We start from the raw sequence: 15297 nt of genomic DNA, 5'->3' as shown, positions 1-15297 counted from the left end.
AACATTTCCATCAAAGCTGACTTAAGAATATTTGCCAAATGATGATGCCTCATGCTTTTGTCTTCCTCCTTAACTGCTGTTCGTTTTTGCAAAGAAGTTACTAAACCAAGGAAAACAATGCATAAATACATACAAATCCATCAGTTTCTTAGCCCCTCAACACTCATCTCTGCAATCCAGGTGTGACTGCACGGTGCGGGGGAGGTTGGACATGGGGAGAGGCAACTTTAATGAAATCCCCATGTTGAACATTGGCTAGTTATCACTTCAGCCTGCATTTCTCTGCTCATGCACACACAAATACCTACAAACTGAGCACTGGAAGGTTTTTTTTGGTGCCCCACACCCTACAAATGGCACTATTTGTTTTCTGTTTAAAGGATGTGTTTGAAAGCCAGGGCTTAATTCTCTTCTGTTCTCGTCCCCCTTCACCAAATGCACAGTGATAGGAAGCCAGCAGCCACCTCTCACTAGAAACATGTTCTTACTGGGGTGCTGCGCCCCAGCCCAACACCAAGAGCCCTGCTGACCCTAGCAAAGCAGGGATGTCAAAATTTGCTTAAGGAAAGGCTCCGCTGTGTGTTCTCTAACATGACTTTTAAAGTGATTAGTCTTTAATGTCATATTGGTTAGAGGTTGATAAACCCTGATAGGTGCTTGCAGTTAACTGTGGCCAGGTGAAGTGCCGCCAATGACTTCTAAACTGCCACCTACAGCAACCACAAGGTCGTGTCTGACATTGGGAGCTCTCAAGGTCACACCTTGAAACATGGTACAGAGAAACTTTTGAAATCATCAACCTTCTTCTGCTAAGGAATCACTGCCAGGTTTTAATTCTCCCTATTTTCAGAGGCTTCTGGCAGAATTGTGACATTAAATATTCAGTGAAATACAAGTAAGTTTGAAAATGCCTGCTCTGAAAGAGCTTGGAACCATTAGTGCATCTTGTACTGCAAAAGCCTCCGCCTGGCAGGTTCTGCATCAGAGTCATTCCCTTTTTACCTCAAAAAATGGTCAGCTTAATTATCATCTATGGGCAACTTCCCCTCCATTGGAAACATTTATGTATTTCTGTTACTTGCAAAGCTAATATTGTTCGGGAAGGCCAGGGAAGGAATCTCTTCTTGCATGTCTTTCACAGTCAAGCTGACTTGACATTGGATGTAAAATTGAAACCACTTCTTCAGACAGAAACAAACAAATAGGAGAAAGGTTGAATTACTTCTGAAGGGAGCTGCATTGACAGGCGGTTTAGCTAAATGTTGCGTTTGAAGAATATTTTACATCTCCAGTGCTATGAAAGAGGTCGGGCAGTTCAAAAGGAGCCTTCTTGCTTGCTTGCTTCTAAGAAACTAATTCATTTTGTTATTATGATGAAGTACACAGCATAGATCACGCATAATTCATTCTTCCACAAACATTTTATTGAAAAAATATGCAGGTTGTTTTCTATAATATAAAATATTATTTCAGAGCTTGTAGGTTTTGTTTCAGGCAGGTTAAGCCAGGAAATTACAGAAAATTGCAATATACAAGAGATTTGAGATCTGCGGATGGAAAGCCACGTATCAAAGCCAGCAATGTTACCATTATTTTTATAGCATATGCAACTGCAGTGCTTAAACACTGTAATAACTACCTGCTGCCCTGCGTCCAGTCATAGCATTCACAGGGTGAAAAATAGACCATGCAATCTCTGTTTTCCACTTGAGGCATTCACTTTTGGTTGGTGCTGGAGACAGCTGATTTATAATTTGCACTGTGTTAAATATTTGTACTTATGTCCAGAAACAGTCTTTCCCAGTGAATATTACTGCAGATGCCTTGACTTGTATCTGTTGTGTATACAGCAGAAGTACCCAAAGTTTCTCTAATCAAGATAATTCAGGCAGAAGAAGGTAACCCGGCTAGCTAGGGTCATCTGCAGCAGAGTGAGTGGGCCTGCCCTGATCAATGTTAGCTGTGGCTGGATTGCTTCTCCCTGCATAACTTCAGCAGCTTATAAGCTCTGCAGGATCTTACTGTCAGGCATCATCATCTACAGAAATATCCACCACACCAAATCACTGCTCTGCTGTCCCTCTCTCCTTCCATGAAGTAAGCCCCTACACAGCATAGGCTCTGTTTCTTCGGTCATTGCTTAAGCTGCTGCTTGTGCCAGGCTGGCATCTCTACCTTTGCACTGAGATCAAATAGGATGAAACAGTGAAACTCATGTTATGGGAGCAGGTTGTGGAGGAGTTGGAAACTCCTAGGAGACACTTGGTTGCTCTCAAGATGATAGCCTTACTTCAGGGGTCTTTTTCCTGGCCTTTAAAGTGCTAAACAACATCTATACCTGGAAAAATGGTTCCCTTACTGCTACACATTGCAACATTTGTTCAGTGTCTACTGGGGCAACAAATCTTCATAGTGTGTTCGAGTGCACAGAAGGGAATCTGAGGGTCCTGAGTTCAGCTGGCCACACACTACTGACAGCAAGTCAGGCTCAAAGGGGAAGAATTACACAATACTGACACATGGATGAGACCAACTGCATCCTGCATCCATTAGAAACAGAGGAAAAATAGAAAGGGGAAAAAAGGGAAAAATAATGAAGAAGTTTCCAAAGGCTAGATAGACTTTTCACTGTCTTCTCTGAATCAAGGAATGGGTCTGCCCTCGTAAAGGGGGAGATTTTGAAGGAAAGGCCCATGGCAACAGAAACAAATCAGTTCCACAAGTGCATAACATTCAAATGAGTTTTACATAACTACCCTCCTTTTCTTCCAACCTTCTGACTGCATGAAAGAATGGCAGAAAACCAAACTGTAAGAAAACCAGCCTGCAGGCCAGGGAAGGACATTTCCCATTGCTTCTGTCACATAAAGCATGGATGTTCTCAATAAATCACACCTTAAAATAAACCATGCTCACCGAAGCAAATGAAAAAACAACAACAGAGGAAGGAATGGGAGTGACCCACACGACCCTGCTCCCACCACAGTGGCTGCCTTGGTGAAGAATCACGAGGACCTCACCTGCAGAGCTCTCGCACGTGGAAGCTGTCCCTGATGTGACACCATCACCCCAAAAGACCCAGTCTGGAAAATAACACTGCCCACTGGAAAGTGCATTTTGCTACTGTTGGTACAAACTTCACCTTGGTAGCCAGCAAATAAAACAAATTCAGCTGAACCCATCCAAGGTAGAAGCCACTGTAACTCCTGGCATTTTTTGGACACTGTGTGATGAAACTTATTTACAGCACATACAGACCTTCTAGCAAATCCCGTAGTCTACCTATTGCCATTATGTGGCAACAGTTGTTGTGAATCTGTGTGGCTCATAAGTGGCCTAAGTGGTGGACTGCTGGGAGTCAGTGAAGGAGGAGACCCAACAGAGTAGAAGAAGTGAGGCTGGTCAACATCCAGAGTTTGAACATATGCTCAGCGGTACATTGAGGCAGGGCCAATAATCGCCGCATCTCCTCCTCTGTTAGCATCTGAAGGGGACTGGTTTAGTAGGGAACAGCACTCCTGTTTCTAAGCTGGCATTTGTGTTATCGATTGTATCAATTTTATCAATTAATTCATTGCTTGTTATAGAACTTCAGAAAAGTAGAACACACATTTTAGTGTACTATCCCTTGCCTTTAAAGAAAAAGTCATAAAGCGCTTATATTTTACAGCATATTCTTTTTTTTTTGCACATGATCTCACTTCCTCCGGTTGCTTAAACCTCTTATTACAATCTCTCTCATTCCTTTTGGACCTTTTCCTGAGTGTCTCCTGTTTTCTTTGTTGAATTAGACTGCCTTTTTTCTCCTGACTTTTCCTGTTTTGGGTTGTTTTTTTTTTTAAAGTCTATTTTGCATGGTACCCCTCCCATTGTTTACATGCGTGTGGGCAGAGGAGCCAAACTAAGGGATGGCTGCTGTCGCACAGGATAATAGAAGCGAAATCTTCACTTAGCTATTCATCTGGCACAGCTAATGAGTCTTTTCTCATGGTTGGCACTCCTTGGTGTTTCAGGTATGGGCTAAACAAGGAGAATGAAGTGTTGCTGAGACCTACGGTGGCATGATTATTGCCTTGAAATGGAGTCACCATTCAGGTCAGGTTGCACAGTATCGATAAAATATGAGAGTTAAATAAGATTTTGGATTACTTCTCTGTGTTACAGACTTCAACTTTTGTCCCTTTTCCTCATTCAGCTATAGGGTAAAAAAGCCTCCTTTTTCAGTCCTCTTCCAGGAAGACTTCAGAAAAACTAAACAGATTAAAAACTGAGCGAGATTCTCACCTTCTCTGTAGCCCCTTTAACAAGCCAGAAGAGCATGCAAAGACTCCAGGGCTATGCCAGTACTGTAGGGGCAGGACCCAAATGCCCACCACCTTTCCAGAAACACTGTTTGTCATGGGCGGAGGAGCACCTTGCAGGCCTGTGGTGTTCAGCAAGGATGTTTTGGGAATGTGGGCAGAGAGAGGTCTAGCAAGGATCACTGTGGAGTTATTTTTGTAGCTCTGACCAGAGCAGCCAGGGATGGCTAAGGCATGCCTGGATAGGAAATTACACTTCTCTGAGGTTTGGGTTGAACATACATGATGTCCTCACATACCTATTGCAAGATAGACAACACCTTTTTCTGGTTACCGTTGCTCTGGAACTGGTTTAAACAAAGCCAGAAAATAATCCTCCCCTAGAATGACTGTTCATATGGGGAACTCTGTTTATAAAGCCAAAGCAATTTAGCTGCAGTGGCATAAATATCTTCTGTAATTCCATAACTATCTTCCTTTGTGTCAGACACCTTCCCTTGCCGTTTTAGCAGGAGCCACAAGGAACCCTCCGTCCGGACAGGCACAAAGCGTAGCTGTAGGATTTGAGGGTTTTGTTGCTACTATCAGACAATCTTCAGGTATAAATTTTCTTCTCAAACTGAGAATTCAACTCATTAAATCACTGACAGGTAAGATATGCAAAGGATGGTAAACTAAAAGCTTTTTGACGTATTTATTCTGCATATACTAAAAAGAAAAAAGATGAAGGTGATGTAGAACAGTGGTAAGTTGCCCATGAACTTCGTATTAGAGTCCCTGCCTTCTCATATGTTAACAAAATCTTTTTTTAATAAACCTGTTATTATAGTTCAGAGTCTCTGCCAAGTGTTTACAGTGTTGCCCTAAGTAACAAGTCTGAGCCAAGGGACTTAATTAAATGTAACCTGCTTTTTCAGTTATAGAATTGTCCTTAAACATCAGAAGGCAAGTGAACTTTAATAATAAAATCACTTTTTGTTTAAGAGAAGTTCTTTACTCCTCACTGTTATCAATCAGTTACTTCTTAGAAGGCATATAGTATTTTCACAGATAATTTCCCACAAGCATTTACAGATTTTATGACAAGTAACATAACGTTTGGAGTTCTGGCTCTATGTGAGAATCTCAGATTTCATACTTTCTTCTTGAGCTGATTCATAGACCACATGGTTGCAGGGAAGAATGTAAAAACTTAAAGAAAAATGTTTACAAAGGAATCCCCTTTTGGTCTCACTAATTTTTAGTGTCCTTACAATTTTAGAGGCTTAGCTTTTCATTTTGGAGCATATAGTTGGCATATATTGCAATTTTTTTTACAACCATCTCAGAGGAGGTTCTACCTATGAGGGCTTCTGCTAGCTGCAGAGTTGGCTTGGGCAAGGTGCTGAAGAGCTATCTGAAAGTCTTGGATGGACAAACACAGGCGACATGCTGCTGCCTCCCTGGACAGAGCTGCACATCTGCTAAGTGAAACTGGACCAGTGTTTTCATTCACAGTAGCTCGCAGTGCAGTGTATTAATGTAAGATGAAGTTGATGCATCTAAGGTTGATGCGCTGGTCTAGAAACTGGAGTGGCCAAACCTGCCAGATGGGCCTGGACCCCAGGCCAAGGTTGAGGTCCCGCCTGACTTACCAGCAGGAAAAGGGCAGGCTGCAATGATGATGCTCTCGCCTCCCACCAGCGCAAGAAGAGCAGGCAGTCCCTGCCTGTGCAGCCTGTGCTGCCTGCTGGACCATGCTGGCCAGTGCCATTTTGCCTTCAGAGGATGGGGCTGCACAGAACAGATGCCTTCCCAAGTAAGAAAGGTTTAATGCTTTTCTCCTCTCCCTAAGCGGAAGTTTTAATTTCCCTGTGCCCACAGTGTTAATCATTTACAACATCTTAAACTCATCCTGACCCTGAGACCCAGACTGCGCAGGTCAAACGCAGCTACCTGGAATGCCTGGAGATGTCAGAGGCACCAGGGCTGCACCCTCAGCCACCCTGATGGCAGAGCTGGGCAGCTCTCACACAGGGGCAGGGAGCCGGATGAAGGCAGTAATTGGCCCCAGAAAAATGGGCAGAGAGCAGTGAATCACAGATGTAACATCACGTGTCAGGTGGGGCTGGCAGCGACGAGTTACTGAATTGCTTCCTCTGACCCTTGCTCCTTCTGCTGCACCTCAGTGTCCACCTTCTGTATCAGGAATAGTGTGGCCAGCAGGAGCAGGGAAGTGATTGTCCCCCTGTACCTGGCACTGGTGAGGCCGCACCTTAAATACTGCGCTCAGTTTTGGGCCCCTCACTGCAAGAAAGAGATGGAGGTGCTGGAGCACGTCCAAGGAAGGGCAACGAAGCTGGTGAAGGGTCTAGAGCACAAGTCTAATGAAGAGCGGCTGAGGGAGCTGGGGTTGTTTAGTCTGGCAAAGAGGAGGCTGAGGGGAGACCTTATTGCTCTCTACAACTACCTGAAAGGAGGTTGTAGCGAGGTGGGTGTTGGTCTCTCCCAACTAACAAGTGATAGGACAAGAGGACATGGCCTCAAGTTGCACCAGGGGAGGTTTAGATTGGATATTAGGGAAAATTTCTTCATGGAAAGGGTTGTCAAGGATTGGAACAGGCTGCCCAGGGAAGTGGCTGAGTCACCATCCCTGGAGGTATTTAGAAGATGTGTAGATGTGGCACTTAGGGACATGGTTTAGTGGTGGACTTGGCAGTGTTAGGTTAATGGTTGGCCTTGATGATCTTAAAGGTCTTTTCCAGTCTAAATGATTCTATGATTCTGCTGCTGAAGGTTGCAAACTGTTCCACTTCTCCTCATGCATTTACCCGTCTCATACCAACTCCCTGTCTCCAGCTGGCATGCTGACCATAGCAAGCGGCCACTGGGAGGTCCCGTGAGCAGACTGGGACGGGCTTTCTACAGAGCTCGTGAAACACCAACTCCTGGAGGGTGCCTACGCATGATGAGACAAAGCCTCAGCTGTCCCCATCTGGCGTTGGCGGTGGTCCTGCTTTAAGCAGCAGCATGGACTAGGGACCTCCAGCCATCCCTTGCAGTCAGTATTTCACTGATGCTATGAAGTCATTCACCTGCTTTTCCCACGCCCGCACTGACTCAGTTTCAAACTCCATGGCTAAACGTGGCACTGATGCATTCAGACCGCTTTGTTAACTCCTGAAAAAAACAGGTCCTCCCAGCGCAAGATGAAGCCAAAGCCCAGCATTGCAATTTGTGCAAATCTGGCTGAGTTCAGATTCATTTCCCTTTTCACAAGTTGTTTCTTCTGCTCCTCGCATTCAGGTTTATAAACTCCTCAGCATGGCATTCATCTGTCCTTTCATTTGTGCGAAACTTTCGAGCCTTGATATGTAAACAGCCGAAGACCGCCCCAGACTCGAGAAGGGATTTTGGGAGAGTTGCCTGGTGCCTGTTATAGTGGTGATGAGTAGCTCACCTATTAGATGCTCTGTGGATGACTTTGACATCTCACCATCTCCATCTGACTTTGAGTCGTTACAGAGAAATCACCGGAGCGGGCTGTGGGAAGAGCGCTGCGTTCTGGAGCTGGGTGAAACAACTGGTTGTGCGGGGCGTTTACTTGGGATCACATAAACACTTCCAACATGAAAGAGCAACAATCTCTAGATCCCAGTTTGTTTATATTTAACTTTGTAGATCTCGGCTTGTGTGTTTCGCTAGCCTAACTAATGATGCTATACTAGTCTGACTGGATTGTGTCAAAATTTGTTTACGTTATACCCTTGTCATGGTTTTAAAAGAAAACGAGCACAAAAGTACAAGTAGTGATTTATTGGAATGAAATGCCTTATATCTAAAGGAAATGCTCATGCTGTTCCCTAAGTTTGTAGAGTGATGATCTTAGTTATTCTGAAGAGCCTTGACAACAATTACTGTCCAGTTTTGATGAAAACTGGTGCAAATGAAGATATTTGATGTGAAAATTCACCACAAAGAAAATTTGACAGCCTAAATAGATGAACAAGAGCAGGCTAAATGAGTATGCAAATGGCACGTTAGGTGTTTTAACTTATAGTGGTGCTTATTTCACCTGCACGAGGAACACCCCTCTGCCGTTCACACCTTCATCTTCCATTTCTGCCGGGGATGCGGAACATTTCTTCCAGGGCAGGACACTTCTCCCGTCCCGGGGCACGGCAGGGGAAGCGGGCAAGAGCCCGGTGTTGTTTGCAGCCCCGCTGCTGCCTCAGCAAGAAACACGGATTTGTCTGGAGTGCCACAGGCCGCTCCCGAGCGGGCCGGGCCGAGGGGCGGCGGGGCGGCCGCTCCCGCCGGGGGCCGCGGGCCGGGGACCAAGGGCTCCGCAGCGCCGGGGCGGGACCCGCCTGCGCCCGAGGGGGCGGCCGGTGCTGGGGGCGTTGCGGGGGCCCCGCCGCCGCCGCCGCCGCCGGAGAGGGGAGGAAAGGAGCGGCAGGCGGGGGGCCGGCCGGCGGCGAGGGGCACGGCCCGCCCCGCACCCCGCCCCGCCCCGCCCCGCCCCGCTGCTGCCGCCGCTCCGCCGCCCCCGGCCGGGCGGAGGGCGGGAGGCGGGCCGGGAGGGGAGGGAGGGCCGCGGGGCGGGGCGCGGCGCGGAGAGGGGCCGCCCCCCCGCCCGCTCCGCGCCGCGCCGCTCCGCTCGGCGCCCGCCGTCGGTGCCGGTGAAGGCGGCGGTGGCGGTGCCGCCGGCTCCCGCCGCCCCCCGTCACCCCGCCCCGGCCCCGCAGCGGGCGGCCCCGCGGCCCCATGGCCGGGCAGGAGTGGGACTGGTTCCAGCGCGAGGAGCTCATCGGGCACATCAGCGACATCCGAGTGCAGAACCTCCAAGGTAAACCTACACCCCCGGGGAAACCCCTCCCTCCGCCCCCCGCGCCGCCCCGCTCCCTTTCCTTCTCCCTCTGCCTCTGCCGCTCCGTCCTCCGTCGCCTCTCGCCATACCCCGGCGCGGGGCCGCCGGCGGCTCCCGGGGCCGCCCCCCCCGGCCGCCCGCCGCCGGCTCCCCCGGCTCCCCGAGCGCGGCGGCGGGCCCGCCCTGCCCGCGGAGAGCCCCGGCGCGGGGGCGAGCGGCGCCGGGCGCCGCCGGAGGGACGGGGCGCGGGGGCTCCGCGGGCGGGCGGGGGGCGGCGGGGGCGGCACAGCCGGCGTCCCCGCCCCGGGGGGCCGCTGCCACCCACACCGTCGGGGAGCAGGGGGCCGCGGGCTGCGGCTCAGCTGGCTGCCTCGGGCGGACCGCGGCGGCCGGGCGCTGCGGGGCGAGCGGTGCCGGGGCTCGCCCGGCCTCTGCCGGTAACGGGAGCTTTGGCTCTTGCTCCCCGCGGAGCCCCGTGCGGGCGGCCCCAGGCGGGGGCGCAGAGCCCGCCCTGCAGTTTCGGAGGTGCTCGGCTCCGAGTCCCTACGAGCGCAGTGTGAAGGGAAGCCGCTGGCTGTCCCAGCACTCAGTGGCATCTCCCTTCTCATGAGTAACCGTGGGCAGAGCTTTTGGATAAATCGTCTGCGAGATGCTTTCCTGGTCTGCCACAGCCCGTGCTGGCGGAGGGGATGTAAATATCTAGGTTTGAACATAGTTCGGTACCGATGCAGTAGCTCCTCCAAAGTTATGTTTGCGCCTCAGCGGCCAACTCTTCATGATTGGCAAGGACAGCAAGAGCCGATGAAAGAAGAAAAGGCAGTAGTGGTTTATGGGAGAACAATTCGTTTAATGTAACATACCGATCGTAATCAACAGCTCACATGGTACTGCAATGTATCTTCATGTTCCATATAAATAATAGACTTAAATTATAGGTCATTATCTCTTCCTGCTTATGCATAATGATATTAAAGCACTGTCTACTGGCAGAAGCTGTGCAGTTGCTGGAAATCAGTTTTGGTTTGGCTTGATTATAGAAGATGTATAATTTATCAGAAGAGAGACCCAAAGTAGCTGTTCTTTCAGCTCTGATGTTGCATTAATGCAGTTAGCTGCTGATGGGGTCACTCCACAACATTTTCACCTGCATCATCATAACCTCTGAAATTCAGATTCTGAGTACAGCCTGGGCTCTTGATTCCAGGTTCAGCTCCCCTTGGGTTTTGACAGTCTCTGATTACAACGTAATTCTACGTTTCTGGCTCCTGGCTCTGTCTCTTTCAATTCTGCGTGTTACCATGGATGGCCTGCATCTGATCTCTTGTTGCTCAAAACTGTAGCGATTCAGCCAGGTTTAATTGTTAATTCATGGGCATTTTTTTTTGAGAAGGAATAGAAAAGAAATCTGTTCTTAAAAAGAATAACATGTTTTTTATTTTGCCTCTCATTCATTTGTGTGAGAAGGAGTTAAACTTATTTCCCTTTCTGGAACTTAAAATGCATTTATACAGATGCATGCAGCCTTCTCTAAAATTCCTATAGTCCTGTAGGAGAATGTCATCCTACAGGGCAAATTCCTTTGAATAACATTATGTTCATGAAAAAAACCACCTGTTCCCCTCTTACTATACAAGGGGAATTTTGAGAGATGTATCAGTTGTCACTGTGCTTGCATTACTAAATAGGGTTTTAAGAAGTTTTATGCCTGGTGTGGGCTATTGTAGGGGAGAAAAGGCATTTGTTCTAAGGTGATGCTCCGAAGCAAGTGATAGTATCTATCACTTACAGTATATATGATTTGTAACACATAGTTCTCACATTATCTTCTGGAGATGAAAAACATTTTACAGATGGTGAGTCTGATACTCGGGAGGGTGTGATTTTTGTCACTCAGGAGCTCAGTGGCAAAGCACGTTGCCTCTCTTCAGGATAGTTTCTTGTAAAATGGCAGCATATGCTCTCTGTTCATATGTAGTAATTAAACTTGCTCCTGCTTCATAATTCAAAATTCATTCTCTCCTCTCAAAACAATGCGATCTGAATCACCGCTAGTAGCATTGTCTGTCAACTGCAGAATCAGTAACAGTTTTGATGTGCTAGAACGTCATGAGTCGAGGATGAAGGACCAGTCGAGGATGATGCAGAGTTTCCAGCAGCACTAGCAGAGCTCCTGCAGGGCCCTGCTGCTCGGGGCCACCTGAAGGACCTTGGGTGGTGAGGGTCCCTGTCTGCTGCTGTGTCTTCTGCTCCTGCAGCACTCTCTTGCAAGACCAGCTCTGTTTAGGGTAGGTGCTATGAAGCTGATGGTTTGCCTTATTCCAGAATGCTTCCTTTCAGTGGGACATTTCACATATGTGAGGGTGCTTCCTGGTCTCTGGGCACCCCATATAGGAATCCCAAGATTCATAGACTCAGGAGGGAGTATGTGGTAAGGAGAGGATGGGGGGCAGTAGCTAAGTATTTGCAGATATGAACAACACATGAAAACACTAGCAGGTCTACGTGCAGAGATGGAGACTGACCGCCGCCTTCTGCTTGATGCATGGTTCCGGCCAAATATGAGGTCTTTCAGGTCTGGAAGGCAGACAGAGGCATTACTGCCATGCTGTTTGTGAGCCATCCTGCCCAGCAGCTGACGGAAGAGCCCAAGGAGATAAGCTCAAGTGGTGATGGCCACAAGAAACAGTACTTCTAGCAGCTGAGCAGTCTACCTGGTATTAAAGTTTCTGCAGGCATCATACAGCCATCTGCTGTAGCAGTTTTCCATACCCTTTCTGCCTCCTTTTTTTAAAAGCTAAAATTATTCATTTCTCTTGAAAAGCTCTTCGTTATGTCTTAGCTAAGCTATAGAGCACTGCTGATGTAAAATACTATTTGAAGATGGCATATGCTGTTTTCAGTTGGTTGCATCTTCCCTCTCTAGATTGGTAGTTCCATATCCAGGAAAGATCCAGGCTGCTGGCTACTGGGAAGTGTTTGCTCTCACAGGGGTGCTTTTGCAGTGGCATGATCCCACTGAATTCAGGAGTTGTTCTAGGTGCATGTGCTGGGTGCAGAAGCAGCCTCAGGAACTGTATATTCTGCCATGTAACTGATGGGTGACACTATGGCATGCGTGGGGCTTTCAGCTTTTTCACAGGGAGACTAAAACTGACATCCAGGCGTGAAATTTGCTAAACTGACTGGACATAGGGGAAAGAAAGGGACAGTTTTAAAAATGGAATTACATCTGGATATTTAGACATATGCATATGAGATGTTTTTTTTTTTTCCCTTTCCACCAAGATCTGAGATTTTCCATTTTATTTTTTCAGTGAAGGAAGCGATAGCTCAAAGCTGTCACAGGTAAGTGATGCTAAAAGCCAGGCACACTGCTTCCGTTCTCGACAGAGGCAATTTCAGAGAACAGAAGCAAAAGTGACAGTGTGATGGAGAAGAGGCGAAGGGAATGTACAGAGTGAATAAGCGCCAGGTGTCGTGATGCACAAACTGAGTTCCTCACTCCAGGTCTGTTTAGTTTCTAAATGCATTCATAAACTGGTATTCTTGTGCTCTTTCTTCTGTTTGTATATTCTCCATCGTGAATTTCTCCACATACTGAAAGAGGAAAATGGAAAGCCTGCGCAGAATGTAGGAGCGCATCATCAAGCAAAGGAATGCTCAATAATTAATTTCCTGCCAGGAGATGGTTTTTTTCTTCCTTCCTTTCTTTCTTTCATTAAAACACCAGCAGGAACATTTTGTTACAACACAAGAATATTTTAAAATCTTCCCTACTGGAAGCTTGATTTAGGATCATCAGAAATATACTCCCTTGTGCAGCGAATTGCACTCACTAGAAAGAGGCAACATCCTCAGCAGGAATTATTCTCTTTTAGATGATATTGCTTTACAATACTGTGAATGTATATTTAGTAGCACGTATCTCTCCTTACATTCCTTGGAATGAAATATGTGGAGATGAATACTTGGAGATGAATACTTGTTAAGTCAGATGTTTTTGTCCATCTCTGGCAAACAAGCGTGGTTACCACCATTTAAAAATAATTATGGTTTGAATATTCATTTCATGTGTATATATATATAATAGAATACATGGGCTGGGGTGGTAGAAGTCTACCATTCTTCTATCAGAGGACTAGACAGGGAGCCCAAAGTCCTGCTACTCATCATTTCGCTACTCGGTCTCCAGAACCGACAGAAATCCATAGGGGTTTATTCCTTGATTTCAGTAGGTTTAAATACTTCACTGAGTCTCAGGCTTGGTCTGCTGAGGGTTGCATGGCCTTCAAACATATTTGGAGGGCTACACAGGAATATACTATAGTGTTGTCAGAAATAATGCAAAAAACAGTGATGACAGGCTGGAAGAAGTAAACTGAGCAATACCAGCCCCACTGGCTCCCCATCCTTGCCCTATTTTGTACCTTTGGGTGAATCACTTAGTCATAAACTCCCAGCGCTTTCGGATTTTGCTTGTCTTCCCATTTGGGTGCTTAAGACCTAGAATTTTGTAAGCTTTAGACAGTGGTAACTATAGTTGTTACTGATACAAACCTCAGCTTCCTCTGAGAAAGCAACTCCCAAAATCTATGTCTTAAGAGGTAACATGAGTCCTTAACTAATAATAGTTAACTCTCTGTCAGGGAGAGTACCTACATATCTTTACTTTGGGGAGCTTATGCATCTCTGATGGACATGCAAAGGCATGTGCTTCATAGTCAGTCAGGAGCTCTTGAAAATTTTTCTCTCTGTATTTTTGCTTATCCATTTACGTATGAAACATAATTCCTATGACTGTTGCACTGAACTACAGAAAGTACTTTTTTTAAATTACAAGTTACAGCAGCATTCAGCCTGTTTCCTATAGTTTGACATGCCTTTCAAACACATGGAAATTTTATAAATGGAAGGGAATCTTTTTTAATTTATCCATTCATTCTGACAAAAGTAAGGTGCCGTAACTGTTCATTACTTTAACTCTTCCATAACTTGTCCCCCTGTTCAGAGGGATTTCATTCTGCCTGTAGACATGTTCATTTCAGTGGAGCTCATTGTAAATTAAGGTGACATTTGGAAAGATTAAATTGTTTGGAGAACCTTAGATGAAGCCCTGTAGAACCACTAAGTGATGCCATTCTATACAAAAGTGAAGTTAAACAGGCTCAAAATAAAGGTACAGATCCAGGCAAAAGAAAGCAAAGATAATGCTGGAAATCTAAGTCTTCTGGTGGGGATGGTCTCCGTAAGGGCACTCTCACACCTGACAGTATTTGCCAGCAATGGAAGGAAGGCTTACCTGCTCCAGATGTAGGAAACCCTGGCAATGAAATAGAGGAGAAGTGAGAGGTAAGACAAAGTACAGATTGCATGTTTCAGCATGCAGTTTTAACAAGGCCAATGCCTAATTTCTCTAACAAATTAGAAGTCTGGGCTCTCTGTCCCATTGCATGGATGAAACTACACCAAATTCAAAACATGCCCAGTAGCTCCGCAGTCAAATCAACTCCTACACCCGCATATTAACACTTCATTGTAAAGAGACTGTGTTCGGCATCCAAGCATGGACCTGACTCGAGGCATGGGGTTGATCTGCTGTCACTTGCCAACATCACCTCTTTCTTCCCTTGGTGAGCTGTTCAAGCACTGGCCAGCCTCGGCGTTAGGAGAGCTGGTGCCATCTCGGAACGTATCACTTGCCTGAAGTTGAATGGCATTAGTTTAAAAATTACAGTCTTCAAAACACTGTGTTAAAACTAATGCAGATTTAAAAATACAATGTACTTCTCATAGTGTCTCCTGTTTGTTTTTTGTTTTCTCCAGTCAGCTTGGACAGAAATTAAAATAATTTTCTTTCTCCTCAAGACAATTTCAAGGTTGTCACTTGCATCCTGAAGTATTTGTAGCATTTACTTTGAAAATATTGCACAGGAATGACTTTGGCTTTGTTTCCTTTTTCCATTTTAAAGACTGTTTTCTGTTGGACAAAGGAAGCAACCTTGGGCATTTTGGCTTTTCAGTGTCCATTTAAACATTATTTGTTTATGTCATGTGCTGTTTAAACTTGCTGTTATTACAGAATGATTGTTAAGGGCATATATCTAAAAGGGAAGAGCCAAAGGTTATCTGTCTTGTCATGTAGAAGTC

General features: G+C 46.4%; 1 protein-coding gene across 1 annotated transcript in view; it reads left to right on the top strand.

The window, feature by feature from the left end:
• The first annotated feature begins 8896 nt into the window (after window positions 1-8896).
• Window positions 8897-15297, top strand: part of CLMN (calmin) — a 78552-nt gene continuing 72151 nt past the window's right edge. The window contains exon 1 of the mRNA XM_064460685.1: window positions 8897-9129. Coding sequence (XP_064316755.1) covers window positions 9048-9129 — 82 coding nt within the window. The 5' untranslated portion in view covers window positions 8897-9047. The remainder of the gene's footprint in view (window positions 9130-15297) is intronic.

This window comes from Phalacrocorax carbo, chromosome 9 (genome assembly GCF_963921805.1).
Source record: "Phalacrocorax carbo chromosome 9, bPhaCar2.1, whole genome shotgun sequence".
Taxonomy (NCBI): Eukaryota; Metazoa; Chordata; class Aves; order Suliformes; family Phalacrocoracidae; genus Phalacrocorax; species Phalacrocorax carbo.
This window is presented reverse-complemented; position numbering and strand designations above follow the sequence as displayed.